This window comes from Orbicella franksi, chromosome 6 (assembly GCF_964199315.1).
Source record: "Orbicella franksi chromosome 6, jaOrbFran1.1, whole genome shotgun sequence".
NCBI classification, from domain to species: Eukaryota; Metazoa; Cnidaria; class Anthozoa; order Scleractinia; family Merulinidae; genus Orbicella; species Orbicella franksi.
The window spans coordinates 14,138,100-14,152,551 of record NC_138150.1 but is presented as its reverse complement, the minus strand read 5'-3'; the positions used below and the strand labels follow the sequence as shown (position 1 = coordinate 14,152,551).

At 38.3% G+C, this 14,452-nt stretch overlaps 1 protein-coding gene and 1 pseudogene across 1 annotated transcript; both read right to left on the bottom strand.

Annotated features, from left to right (window-relative positions):
* Window positions 1–1,211: 1,211 nt before the first annotated feature.
* Window positions 1,212–2,720, bottom strand: LOC145490932 (neuromedin-K receptor-like). Its single transcript, XM_081470047.1, has one exon. It carries the CDS (start codon window positions 2,245–2,247, stop codon window positions 1,246–1,248), a length of 1,002 nt encoding a protein of 333 aa, XP_081326173.1. The 5' UTR covers window positions 2,248–2,720; the 3' UTR covers window positions 1,212–1,245.
* A 6,664-nt stretch (window positions 2,721–9,384) lies between these two features.
* LOC145490464 (G-protein coupled receptor 83-like) lies at window positions 9,385–10,304 on the bottom strand (annotated as a pseudogene).
* Window positions 10,305–14,452: the final 4,148 nt, after the last annotated feature.

Genomic DNA, 14,452 nt, shown 5'->3' with positions numbered 1-14,452 from the left:
AACAAACGTGTTGCTGGACAACGCAGCTAAACCGAAAACATGCAGTGCAGCAACGGTGCTCGCAGAACATGAATGTACCAAGGCATCCTACCAAGAATCGGCTACAAATTATTGAAGTAGACACTACATTTTCAAAATAGTTAGATTACATGGCATCATTTCCAGTTTAACAACGGTCAAGTAATTTACACATATTTCACTGAAGAACTAGTTCCTAGGAAACGTAGCACCTGCGTCACATCAACAACGATAAGAAAGGCAACATTTTTTAAACACCTAAAATATTCCAATATTATATTTCGAATGACCCAACACCTATTTCTCAAAACATTACCATTAACTTTTTACCCATTATTACAACGAATAAATATGGTTGGGAATTTATACCTTGCTTGCATTTTTATTGTTTTACATATATTGATAAATATCTTAGATTGTTCTCTCTTAACGATCTCGTTTAATGTGAGATTTGAAGTCGCTTTTAGAGCTTTGATTGAAGGCTCAGTGCTTCTTCCGGTATTCTTTTTTCTCCAGTAGTAAGGTTACGGTCAATAGCTTTTCTAACACTAATTTGATTAGTAATTATTCCCAGAAGTGCTTTGGAAAGTTGTGGTTAGAATAAAGTTTTTATTTAGTCTTTATTACCACAAATAATCTACTTGTGATGCCTAAACTTAGCTTATCAGCTACTGTTGAGCTCTGACGCGCGTGACCGCGACAGAGACCGCTGTCTTGTATCACCGATAAATGCGTTGACGAATGAGCTTCTAATTACTGGCTTCCTTAGTTAAGTTAAACCATTACAACGAGTAGATAATGATAATAAATTAACCACCGCAATGGGTTATGTCTGATAACGAATAACCAATCAGGCGTCCTTCTTTGCACGTCTATATTTAGATTTCAAAACGTTATCGTTGGGAATGGCCATGTTAAATAATCCATTCTTGTCAATACTGTAATCGAACTTTCTTTTGCTTTAAGACTATTGCCTCTTTCAAGGCTTCTCTCCTGTTTTGTTTCCGGGAATATCAGCGAGCATGCTCCTACAACAAAAGATCGTGTAAACAGGCATACTGGGAAGAATTCGATGTCTTCATTTAACTTCTAGCTTACCTCGTTATATTCTTTGACATGCCAAATAAGATCTTGTCATTTCAAAAACATCATTAAATTAGTTAATTAGAGGATTTATGCACATTTATCTCCGAGACTATTTGCCACTAGCGTGTGGTGAGCTGAAATCTAAGGCGGCGAGACTCTGTGGCTGAAAGACGAGTATGCCGTCAACTCAACAGCTCCCTCTTCCTGAACGAAAAAGTTCAAAGTCTGTCTGTTTCTCATTGGTTCTGCGTTTTCAAATCTACCTTCTAATCCAATGCAGCACGGCTTTGGTTCAGGTACGAGAAGTCTTAAGCATGAACAAGCAGATTTCAGACTATGGCGAAAGCTTTCGATAAATATAAAATACAAACACGGATTACATGCACTACTGTTCAATACCAACCAGAAACATATGGCAAACACAATGGGGTGGTGCAAGACGGATGAAACGTCACGGGATCTCACATGAATCAAGTCTGAGAGCAGGAATGCAAAAATAGGCGCCCATGAAACACTAAACACGATTACAACTGATATCATTAAAACAGTGACCTTTCGTGCTGTACGAATGGCAAGCGCTTGCTGATTGTTGGAAACTTCGCCAGGAATGTTTCTTCTCCAAAGACGATAACAAATGATAGAATAAAGCACAATTAGAACGATAAACGAGACAACTAAACAGCACAAAAACGAGTACTTTTCTATAGAGCTTCTATCAACTACACACAGGAGCATTTTTTCATCCCCAAAGTACAACACTTTCGGTGTCAATGCCGCTTTAACAGACAACAAAACTGAAGTCAGCCAAACAGCTGGAATTCCTACTTTTACCACCCATTTTGATGATAATTTATACTTTAATGGCCGAGCGACGGCAAGATATCGATCAATAGCGATAGCTACCAAGTTGAAAATAGAGCCGAAAGTCAAGAGAACACCTACAAAAGATAGTATTTTACAAGTGACGTTTCCCAGGGTGCCTCCAAACCACGTGTCTCCAGTATGCAGGTGCTTAATAAATGCAGGGGCCTGGAGCACGGTGATCAAAAGATCACAAATTGCCAAGTTCATGATGAGACAATTCGTTGATGTTCTCATGGAGCGATGTTTGGTTATGACGTAGATGACAAGAGAGTTTCCCATCACAGACACCAGGAAGGTGAACAACACGGCGCTGGTGAAAATCACTTTTGTTGGGTAGGTGTTGTTGAGGCCAGCGGGATATTCTGGATCTGTCGCGGAGGGATAATATCAATAGTTAAAAACTGGATCATTGGATAATGTAATTCAAGAGTTTTCATTGGCTTAGCCATCATGGTATATGTAAGATACCTCTTACTAACCGAGTTCGAGGTCCGCACTGTAAGTTACGGACCGAGTTTTTTCCCCTTCGATTTATGGCCCAAACGCGAAGAGCGCCGGCTATTAATCGACGGGGAAAAAACGAGGATCCGTAACTTATAGTTCGAACCGATTTATTATATCTCTACTGTGTATCTGACGGTTTCGGGAACGATTTCTATTCACGCGGAACCGCTTCAAATTTCTGAAGGACGTCGGAAGCAAAACAAGTCAATTTGAAATCGTTGTTAAGTCGTTAGCACGTTTTAATAAACAATCTAAAGTGAAAGAAAGCTTTAAACTAAGTTAAGAACACTTGGTGATAAATCACGAAACATTTTAAAAATTGACAAAATTGACCAAACACAGCCCGCGTAGTAACAACTGAGAGATGTAATAAGAAAAATTATACAATGCTCTACAAATATGGTAAGCGTACGCCTGAGCTTTTGGGAGTTTTTATTTTTATTTTGTTTAAGCTTTCTATATTTTGGGTTTTTTTTTAAATAAAACAGTTATTCCACTCGCGCCTCGTTTGTCTCCTGATATGAGACGGTAAATTGCTAACGAGGCGTTTAGCGCTGAGTTGGTTATAATCATCTCATATCCGACAAGCGCGAGTGTGATTATTGCGTTCGCAGAACGCAGTTCATAATCTTGGGTGTCCTGTGGTTTCAAGGGTGACCTATTTTGAGACCTTTTAGTCGAACATCTGCATTTTCTGCGCCATTTTGAATGATGTCATATGTCACACGTCGTATGCGCAAAGGCTATCGCGCACCTTGTGGTTTTCGTAGTAGTCTGAGGGAGTCTGACAAAGTCTGAGCATCGTTAAGGGACTGTGCGATAATTACCTGGAGGGGAGGCGGGGGGCTGGGAAATGGATGAAATATGACCAAAAACTAAGTCACACCCCCCTCGCATTAAGCAAAAATTAATTTCACCTCCCCCTTCAAATAATGATAATATTAAGGCTACCCTCCCCTCCCTTGAAAAAAGTCTCCTCCCATTGATTCCCTCATACCTAGTCTACTTGTTGGAGTTCCTCCTCCGGTACAAACGTCACTTCAAATGGCTCTTCGACGTATGTCGAAGAGTCATTTGAAGAGTCATCAGAATCACTGGGCTCTGAGCTTGTGTCGTCTTCGCATGAATTGGGAGATTCCCCATCTTCTACAGTATCTCTGGCACTAAGGTTCCCGCGTGCGTGAGTGAGAACTCGATCAATCAACTCAGCCTTACTTCCACTTAACTTAAGACCTTTTTGCTTTAGATACATTTTCAGCTGCTTGTTGGTAAGCGCTTTTACATCTTTTTTAATTGTCCAAGAAATAACCGGAAGAGTGTTCCTTTCTCTTACGTACACTTTGTTTTTGCTTTTGCATCGAGGAACTCAAGGTGTTGTACATAACTTTTTCATGCAGTCTCGTCCACGTTGTACTGGGAACATACCTTTTGCAAAGACCTCTCTTCAGAAGAGGGCAATTTTCCCTCGTTGAACAATCTCTTTATCTGGACACTTGGGAGAAACTTGTCGATCTGGTCTCCAGTGGACGTTGCCGTAGTGAATGGTAAACACTTTCCAGGCGAAGTAGCATCTGGGGTTGGAACTGGAGAACGTTGGACAGGAACACCTCTTGTCCAACCTTCATTAAGACATCCATCGCAACGTTGGAGTGCAGGAAAACTTAAGGTACTCAAGGAAGTACTGCCCCTGACGAATATGGTCTTCTTTTAATTTCTGAAGCTTTTCAAACAAAGCATTCCCACACATTAAATTTTAAATCCAACCCCTCTTTCTCTTGTTGTCATTTTCTCCTATGCCCCACCCCCCCTCAAATTTTCCAAGCCACCTCCTCACCAGGTAATTATTGTACAGTCCCTAAGCGGATTCCTAAAGCTAGAGACTACCTCGTGGTTATGTTGACGAACACGACTTTGAATCGCCTTGACTTCGGGATGTTAACCATGGGAACAGCTATATTTCACTGGCTGTAGTTTGATTGAATTTGTTGATTAGTTCCAGTCGCTACAGATAGCTCAATCTTTATCCGGTCGAATATTGTTCGCTCGAATATGGTTTGGAATCGGTGGAAAAGTACTCTGAAGGCAAGATCCATAAGAGTGAGCCTGAACCAAGGAACGGCAATGTAAAAAAAAACTGTCTACGTTTATTCATCAGGGGAAATATTCGAATCAGTCGCGTGGAGTTTGTTTACGATAAACAAGTACGCGATTGCAAATGTTTGCTTCTATTTGTACTTCCAGCTTAGAATAATGTACGTAAAAAATATATACTTTAACAAATTACCTTTTACGCTTAAATATTACCAGTTAATGTGAAAATATTTAGCACGAAATATTGTAAATATGTTTGTGAGTCTACGGAAACTGGCACCGTATCGCAACGTATCAACAAATCGTAGTTTATACAGGGGACCTCTTCATTGGCATGGACTTTGACACTGTGATATATCTGTCTGTAAAACCTCGTTTGCTGATGAAAAATGTTGATTTTAGCAATAGACAGAGGTTGAAAGTCAGTTTGTGAAATCATTTAAGGTATACATATTAAAGTGACGGCGTCGAACGCACTTATAATCTTTGATTACTACTAGTTGTTTTATTAAAAGCGCCCTCAAAATAAGGCAAAATAATCGAAAATAAAATTAAATTAAAACAGAAACGTCCCCCATCTCCTCCGCTAAAAAGATTATGTATGCTTGCCTATTTCGTAGAGCATTGTATATGTAATTGCTCTTATACTATGATAGCTAAGCCAATGAAAACGGGCGTATTATAAAAAGCAACTTCATTTGTCACAGTATATACGTGTTGTGGAGTGATTCGTGATTTGACAAGAGTCGATACTGATAACATGGACCTGAAAGTTAAGTAAGAGAGCTTATAATCCCGCTCATTGTGACGGGGTACATGTAAAATGCGGGAAAAAATCCTATTAGCCGCGAACATTCCATAAGCTTCGGCATCTTATTTTCCTTTTAACAATTAAAAAAGACAACACAGTTTAAATTTGCAAGACATGTTTCGGATACTCAGTATCCATCTTCAGTTAAAGGATGTTTACAAGTGAGTGACTTTATACAAAGTAGATAACAAGTAGGTGTAAATTTTGTAATTTATACCTAATTGTTACCTACTTTATAATCAGTATAGATTTAGCCAAGCCTAAACGCGAAGCTCCTGCGCCGGGTTGTTCGAAGCCCGATTAAGATAACCCAGATTAAGCGAGAACTTTAATTTGAATTTTGTAACTTTGCAGTGAGGTTTTCTGTATGTTGTTTAGCCTTCTGTTTTGAGTTTGAATAATCTCAAAATACACAAAACAAAACCAGCGAAAAACATTTGTATACAAGAACTATTTTTACTCCTGTTAACTTTAATCCTGCGTTAGCGTTAACCGGCCTCCGAACAACCCGACCCCGTTTACAAGTTTATCTGACATGAGCCCGCGATCCAATCGAAAAACCAACACTTGGTCAGCGGTCAACTTAAAAAAAACACGTGACCTCGATGAGCTGTAAACTTGAGCCCGCGATATGGTCACGTGATACAGGTCAGCGTATACCTTGTTTTGACAGGTGTCAATTGACCATAACATGGATGTCCAATATCAAACAATGAGGCTATAGATTAAGGCTGTGTTTCTGTCAACCTTTCAGCTGGAGTATGGCCGCCATCTTGCGCGACTCCGTCGTCGTCGTCGTTGTCGTCGTGCGTACGCGCCCATGAGCAATACCGCTAGCCATAATAACCATGAGAAAATCAATTCATGGGTTTCCTTTTCTTTTCTTATATGGGTATGGGGCTTCGCTTGGCGGTCCTTCGGGCCGCCGGAGCTTTAAAATGTTTGATATCAATCTTACTGCTACGAAAATAAGGAGGAAGACTGAAAAAAAAACAACATTTTTCTGCTGTGGTTAAACTATCCAAATCAAATGAAAGTAAATAAAAACCCCAATGATTTATGTCTTCCGGCTGCAGCAATCTGTTTTCTTTTATTTGTTTTTAAGAGGCTTTTTATTAACTGTTCTGAAAATTTTCCTAGTACTGGAGGAACCGGTAATAGGACTGAGTGGAGTCCAATTCGGTCTGTAATTATACTCGTGATAAACAAAGCGGACTCCCGCAGCGCGTCGTCCAATTTTGTTATTACTCGTATGATTACAGACCGAAATAGACTCCACTCAGTCCTATTACCATTACGAACTGTTAAAAGAAGGAAAAGACTGAAAAAAAAAATCATTATTCTGCGTCGGCTAAACTATTTAAATCAGATTGAATTAAATGAAAGCTCCAATGATTTATATCTTTCGGCCGGCAGCAATTTGATTTCCTATCATGTACTTTGCTGTACGTTGATTAACTGTTATCATGTAAATTTCCCAAGTACTGGAGGAACAGCAATCTATTGTTCATGGCTTGGGATTTGTAAATATAAAGACATCTTCAAGCTTGTTTTAACCAATATTTCAGTTTTACGTCCTGTGATCTTGATTACAGGAATTTAGAGCGATTTCACCGTAAATATCGAGAACTGATCGAGAATGAATGATAATAATTAACGAATAGTTAATTTTGGACCAATAATAATCTCTTGCAAACATTTTATATAACCGCCATTTTTTAAAAGCTTGAAGCTAGAAGGCGTCGAACCTATGGTGACAAGAACGATTCCGTAAAACAACATAAGCACACAGTTGATGAATCTGTAAGATGGACCGGGGGTAGACAAATTGCATCCAGTCGAATATTTCAGTTTGTTCATTGGTGACTGAACGAGTTCCTACAAAAATGAGCTAATAAAGTAGGCAGCTGTCCACAGAGCAGCAAAGTAACTTTCCTCAAATTTTATCCGTTTTGCAGGCGTCTTTACTTCAACGAATATTTAATAACACTATACATTTGAATGAAATCAGGTTTTGTACACAGGTTTCATTTTACGCCAGGTTTGGACCTTTTAATTACAAGACGCCAGATTGAAAATCACTACTCTGGTGTATTATGCCGCTTACCTTTCTCGTCTGTTTCATTGTAGTTTGAAGTAATTCCTTCAGCACTTAATATCCACACACAACTCACAATAACGAGGCAACCAAGGCTAGACACGTGCATATTGCTTCAGTTTGCTCCAGTTCACAATCTGGCTTAAAGAACAAGGGAAATGTCTTTCAGTCTTAGTCGCTTGTCGTTTTACGTTACAGGCCAGGAGTGAATTACTGTTTTTAACTTGAGAAAAGATATCATGCTGGCATACAAAGCAACATCGGTAAAAAGACGATTGCAACGTCACTTAAATATTAATAAAATTCATGAGTTTTATTACTGCCTATTGCCTAAATAAATAGTGTTAAGATTCTTTTTGAGTTTATCATAAACAAAATTTCTGAATTTTGTGCATTGCTTTTTTCCGGTATATTCAAAATTAAAGCTTACAGACTGAAAATTGCAAAAACACTCGTCATAATTTCATCATTACATTTCTTAGATTTAAAAACCAACAGGACATGAGTTCATGGAAAGATATTTAAAAATTGATTCGGAAAGTATTTGTTTTGTCAGGAAACCTCGAGGTACTGTTATGGAAATTAATGTTAAATTAGTAAATCGGGTCTTCAACGTTGTATATGAGTTTTCTGTTAAAGTTCGTGGTTTGCTCGAGTAATGAGTGGGACCTTTTAAGATATAAGGAGGAATCAGGGGAGGACTAAAATAACCTGTTGTTGTTGGTATGCCTTGGTCCCTCAAAATATTTGATCACGTTCCCTTGTTCTCCTAAACCTCCTAAGTGGTCCTCAGATAAGTATGCAAGTGACAGAACTCATGACACCTGCTTTTTGATCTTTTTAATTTCCCGCATTAATAGCAACGTCGACTGAGACGCGCAAGACAGTAAACAATGAATTTATATTTCACTTTTGAATCTCTTAGTGAATCCGTTGGATCTGTTCAGTAAATCCACTATCGGTATAAAATCACGGTCAAGCTAGATAGTTAATACCAGCATTCAATTCCAAAAGGAACACGAAAAATTAGCCGTCGTGGTCCACTTTCCTACAGAACTTGGCCATTTCACTTTGTAATTTTGCGGTCAAGACGATCAACAAACGTACTAAGATCCGACGCACGTACCGCGTAGCCACTGCTCGGCTCATTTAACAATTTGTTTGCTGGAATTCTCGTTGCCTTTGTTTTACCGTTGTGTTTAGCTCGATTCGTAATTCAATAAATCAGTGTGGAGAGATTAAGAAAGTGTTAAACAATAAAAATATGAATTATTTCATATATACTTCACAATAAAAATGCAACCTAGAACGTATTCGACATATTTATCTATGACTTATTAAATTATTAAGGAAAACTGTTTTTTGGTGCAGAAAGCACACATTATTGAAGCAGCTATAATATAGTTCTAATCGTGGGATATTTCAGGGTATTACTGAAGGTTACTTAAGGCTAGGTTTCTGATCTATGCTTTCCTATTTCGATGCTGATCAAATTATACCTTCTCCTAATATTGTGTTATTAATTGATACTTTAGAAGGAAAACTTGAGTTCAGTCATACACCATTGAACACCATCATGTCGAGAACTTCCAGCTGTATTTACCGTTACCTTGGTTACTTTTCTTGCACAGTCCTAAAGAGTCATAGGCATTAACATAAGCATACACAGGAGCCGTATATATCGAGATCCCGAGGATCGGGAAGTTTGTCCAATCTGACAATAACTGAATTCAATATTGGCCAATCTCTAGATTATTTTTCTCTAATTATACAAAAGTGGAAGTTGATTCTATCATTATATTGGAATCTATCTGCGACTCTGGGGTTGACAGAGGGGTGACGCTGTCAACTCAATAGATCTTTCTCCTTGGGTGAAGATATTTCTCATTAGCTCTTCAGTTTTAAAGTGCCTTTATCTTCTAATGCACCAAAGTCTTAAATTAGGGGCATAAAATCCCGAGCAAGCAGTTTTCAGACTTTGGCGGAAGCTTTCGATAAATATAAAATATAAACACGGATTACATGCGCTACCATTCAGTATTTCTTGTAGATTAAAACGTAAATGGCAGATTTTGCATCAAACAAGTAAGAAAGTAAGATAACAAACGCTGGCGTTCATGAAACAAAAAACGCTATTACAACTGATATCATTAAAACAGTGACCTTTCGTGCTGTACGAATAGCAAGCGCTTGCTGATTGTTGGAAACTTCTCAAGGAATGTTTCTTCTCCAAAGACGAGAGCAAATAAGCGAGCCTATTATACTCGACGCAGATAAAATAATCTTGAGTGCTACGTCCAGCCTTAAAGCATTTTGGCTTTCTCTAATTATAAATGTTCGCTGCAAATAACGTGTCAATACACGAAAGAGCTGAAATCAACCATATAGTTGGAATGGCAAGTCTTACAACCCATCTCGATGATATACGTTAGTGGTCGAGTGACGGCAAGATATCGATCAGCCGCTATGGCAATGAAGTTGAAGGCCGAGCAGGAGAGCAACACAGTACCTCTATAAGTTGTTACTTTACAAATAACAGTTCCCACGGTATACCACCCAGCCACGTTCCTCCAGTGTGAGAATATTTAACAAACAAGGGTGTCTCAATGACAGCAATCAAAAGTTCGCAAATTGCCAAGTTCATGATGAGACCATTCGTTGATGCCCTCATGGAGCGATGTTTGGTTATGACACAGATGACAAGAGAGCTGCCCATCACAGACACCAGGAAGGTGAACAACATGGCGCTGGTGAAAAGCACTTTTGTTGGGTAGCTGTGTTTTATGTCAGCAGTGTATTGAAGACCTGTTTATAAATTTGTTGTACACAAATAAGTTGGTGAGTTTGTGATGAACCCGTAGATTCAAGTTAAGTTGTGTTATAGGTATCTTAGAAATTGAAAATTAGGGGAAGTGAAACAAGAGAATGCGTGTCTAATATGTAAACAGTGTCAGTGAATGTTTACCGAAAGGTCCAGCCATCTCCATGAATTTCTCGTTTGATTAAAAATCGACAAAAGCTGGCGATTCTAAACCATCTATCTAAAAACAACCAAATCATATTCGCAATATATATTTGATTGGTATTTGGACGACTGCTGTCTGTTTGGTTTTTCTTTTCTTATTGGATAATGTTCAGGAAACTAAAATGAATGATAAGACTGTGTATTTGGTTTACTGCTTTAATTAAAATCCACCCCTTTGTTAGTGTTAGGTTTATATTTCACGGATATACGGTGCTACCTTGTTTTCCTTTAATTTTGTCTCTTCGTTTGCTTTCACACTGGGTTTTGATTGATTAAGCTCCACAGCAAAGTGATCTGTTGTGTGATAGATAACGGCTCGACGTGAAGTCCTGTTAGAAGACCATGTTGTTTCATTAAAGAATCTGAAAAAGAGAATCTCTCAGTTCTTGATCGTTTGTCGGTTTATGCCATGACCCAGGAGTGATTTACACTCAACTTTAGAAAAGATGTGCTTTGGTCATGTCGACATACATAGCAAAATTGCTTTTGACCGAGTATTATCAGTTTATTTGCAATCCTTCTTAAATATTCATTTCTGTTAATAGCTGTTAATGAAATTCATGAGCTTGTCATTATATATTACAGTCTAAAGACGTTTTCACTAAATACATACATGGCTTTTTGTTTAGACTTGAGTATATTACAGCGGCAGGACAACATTTCCTGAAAATCTCATTAAAATTGAAGCTGATTACAAAAACATATGTTTCAACAGGCAACCGTGAAGTTATATCCTCAGTTTATCGATCTTCCTTTGACTGACAACATGACCAATAAATGTTTTATCAGGTGGAGAGCAATAACTCCTGAATAGCAACGATCTAGAAAAGGGAAAGGGTTGCATCAATTTAGAGCGTTTGCGTATAGAGATTAGTGTGCTGTTTTATGAGGATGGCAGCTGCAGAAGAGCATTTTTCAAACCACAATGAAACAGACCCCGAGAAAGGTTGGTGTTTGAAATTGAAGTCACGGCATAAGAACAGAGTCACAAGGCAAACAACTTCCCTTATTTCCTAGATGCAGTACGTATATATTCGCAGTCGGTGTACTAAGAAAGCAATCAGATTTGAATGGCTGCAAATTAATCGCGCAAGTGCGTAACGTTTTCGTTTTTTTTTTGTTTGTTTTCAGTCTTTCCGAAGAATGTCAGTAGAACATTACCCAGCAACAAATTTGATCTGTAGAATTTTTTCTCAGTATAACTCCAGCCTGCTGATTGTGTAGTTTTTTTTTGTTTTTTTTTGGCACCCGATTGTCAAAGTGATTTCGTGACATGGCAACCCTGATTCTTTAAATTGGTTTTGGCAAACTGTGAGCACAGAACCCACTATTTACAAAACATTGCGCCCGACCCAGCTTCGATCAAGTTGTGCGACTCACCTGTTGAAGTTACTGCTCAAATACACAAAAACGAAACTTAAATTCAGTCAAAAGCGTCAAAAAATCGTCAAAAATTGAGGCGCACTAACTTCTAACATACATAAGTTTGAAACTATCAAACAATAGATTGCTGTTGCTTTAGCAAAACTTAGCAAAATTTACACAACAGTTGGAAAAAATCCCTGAAAAGTAAATTAAAGAAACTGATTACTTGATCTGTAATTATATGCCATTCGTTTAAGTTTGTTTAACATTAACCAATGAGAGAAGGAGAATAAGAAGGGCAGCATTTGATTAAATGCCTGCCAAATATATCCTGTGCTTATCGTTTTATTATCATCATCGGCTCGAGAGTTCTGGTTTTAATTTAATGAGGAACTACATATTTTGTTCAGAATAACACAGCTATCATCCTACATGGCGACACTCGAGGCGCCGGCCGCTGGCGCCAAATTAGAAGCTTAGAGACACAAAATGTTTTTTAATTTTCACTTTTTACAGTCTGATATGGGTTTTGGAATTATAAATTCTTTTTCGTAAGCGTTTGACGCCGTCTCTGGTGAAAGAAAATTGCCCGACCTCAATACTTTTCCTGTTACCATACATTGAATTTAAGACACGAGAGTTTTTTCCCGCCTACTTAATACTGACTGGTTAATTCAAATTTCAGGCGCGCCAGCCGTATGCAAGGTTAGGGTGTTAGGATATTATTAGGGTTAGGGCATTAGGGTACTGGGGTATTAATGTATTTGGGTGTTAGGGTATTACGGTATTAGGGTATAAGGGTATTTCGGTATTAGGGTATTAGGGTATTAGGGCATTATGGTATTAGAGTATTGGGGTATTGGGGTATTAGAGTGTTAGGGTATTGGGGTAGTAGGGTAGGTATTAGGGTATTGAGTTTTTAGGGTTTTGGATTATTGGGGTTTTGAGGTACTGGTGTATTGGTGTATTGGGCTATTAGGGTATTAGGGTATTGGATTATTGGGGTATCTGGGTATTAGGGTATTGGGGAATTACCGGCTTATACCCTAATACTTTAAGTGTCATTGTCAGTAAGGACCAGGCAGGGTCCACGGATCGAGGTCGGCCGATTCCCTCCAAACTTTCAGCATTTTTCCTCTATCAGATAAGATAACGACCGGTGGTATTTTTAGTAAGATAAAATAAATTTCATAGAATTTAGACCACCCCCCTAGTTTTTGGTGCTATTTTGGCCACGTGAGACGGGAAATTTGGGTAAACTTCCATGAATGATTTTACGTTTTTCGCATTAGCCTTATTCATTTATACGAACTGTACATACTTCCCAGCCTATAAACAGCTCATGTCTCCAATATAAACGAATTTGGTTAAAAATAACTTACTTTGGAGTGGTTCCAAATATCATCACTTAGAGGCTATCGTAAATAAGAAAAATTTTGGCAATTTTCAAAGCTGGTTTTCTCTAAAGTGCGGCAGTTTATTTCCAGATCAAAACTAGTTTTTATTAGTCTGTCTTAGAGTCTTTACAAATACGCAAACTCTCATTTGGCAAGTTAAAATCCTGTCGCGTGAGCTCTCTCGCGACTTTAACCTAATTTCCTAATTTGCATAATTGTAGTTTTTCCGGGAAAAATTTCCTCTTGATTTGCGACATGTTAGAGGCGTTTATTGGCTTTTTTACTATGACTAAGAGAAAAATATAACTTTTTCAGATAAGTGGCTATACTTCAACCGCGTATTTTGTCATTTGGTGGGTCAAAATCCCCTCCCGTAAGCTTTCTTCAAATTTGACTAATTTGCATGTTGTCGATTTTTCCCCGGAAAACTTCGCGTATTTGTTGATATTACATACAAACGATGATGACCCTACACCTAATGAAACAAATTTTCTTTAAGTTCTTGTTTTTGAAACTATTGTTGTTTCGATCTTGCAGACGTTGACAGTCCACAACGAACATGACAGTTCGCGAATCGAATTCTGTCATTTTAATAACCACGGACATGCAAATTAGTATGCCAGACAGACTCAAGATTGTGTTTTGTAAGTTAGTGAACAGTTTTGGAGACTTCCAGAGTTATTTTTTCACCACATGTGATGGAAGGTAAACAAGTTGCCGAAATGACAGTCAATTCGGTGGAAGAGGAAATGTAATTCGAACATTAAGTAACATGGCTGTGCAAATTAGTGAGTCGAAACTTAATACACTGTTACGTAATAGATTCCTGGCTGGGAAAGTGACAAAACGTTACTAAAGCTGAGCAATCCGTGTTTATTGCTGTTGAAATCTTCGTCCTATTTCTTTAAGCACAGCTTTTTCGTCGATGAAGAAAACCCGGATTGGTTTTATCCATGATAGCATTTAAGTATGGCAACGGACAGCTGGCGTTTAGCAATGCGTAAAAATCCTTGCAGTTTTCGTTTTACTGTGTTTACCATAGCAGTCATTCAGTTTTCAGTCTTATATTGTTTACAATTTTACAAGTATTTATAAACGCTGTTATGTAAGGGTCCCTGCATCTATCTAAAAGGCCCCAATAGAGAAGATGGGGGTAGAAGCAATGAGATCCTCCCTACTAAAACCATGTGACG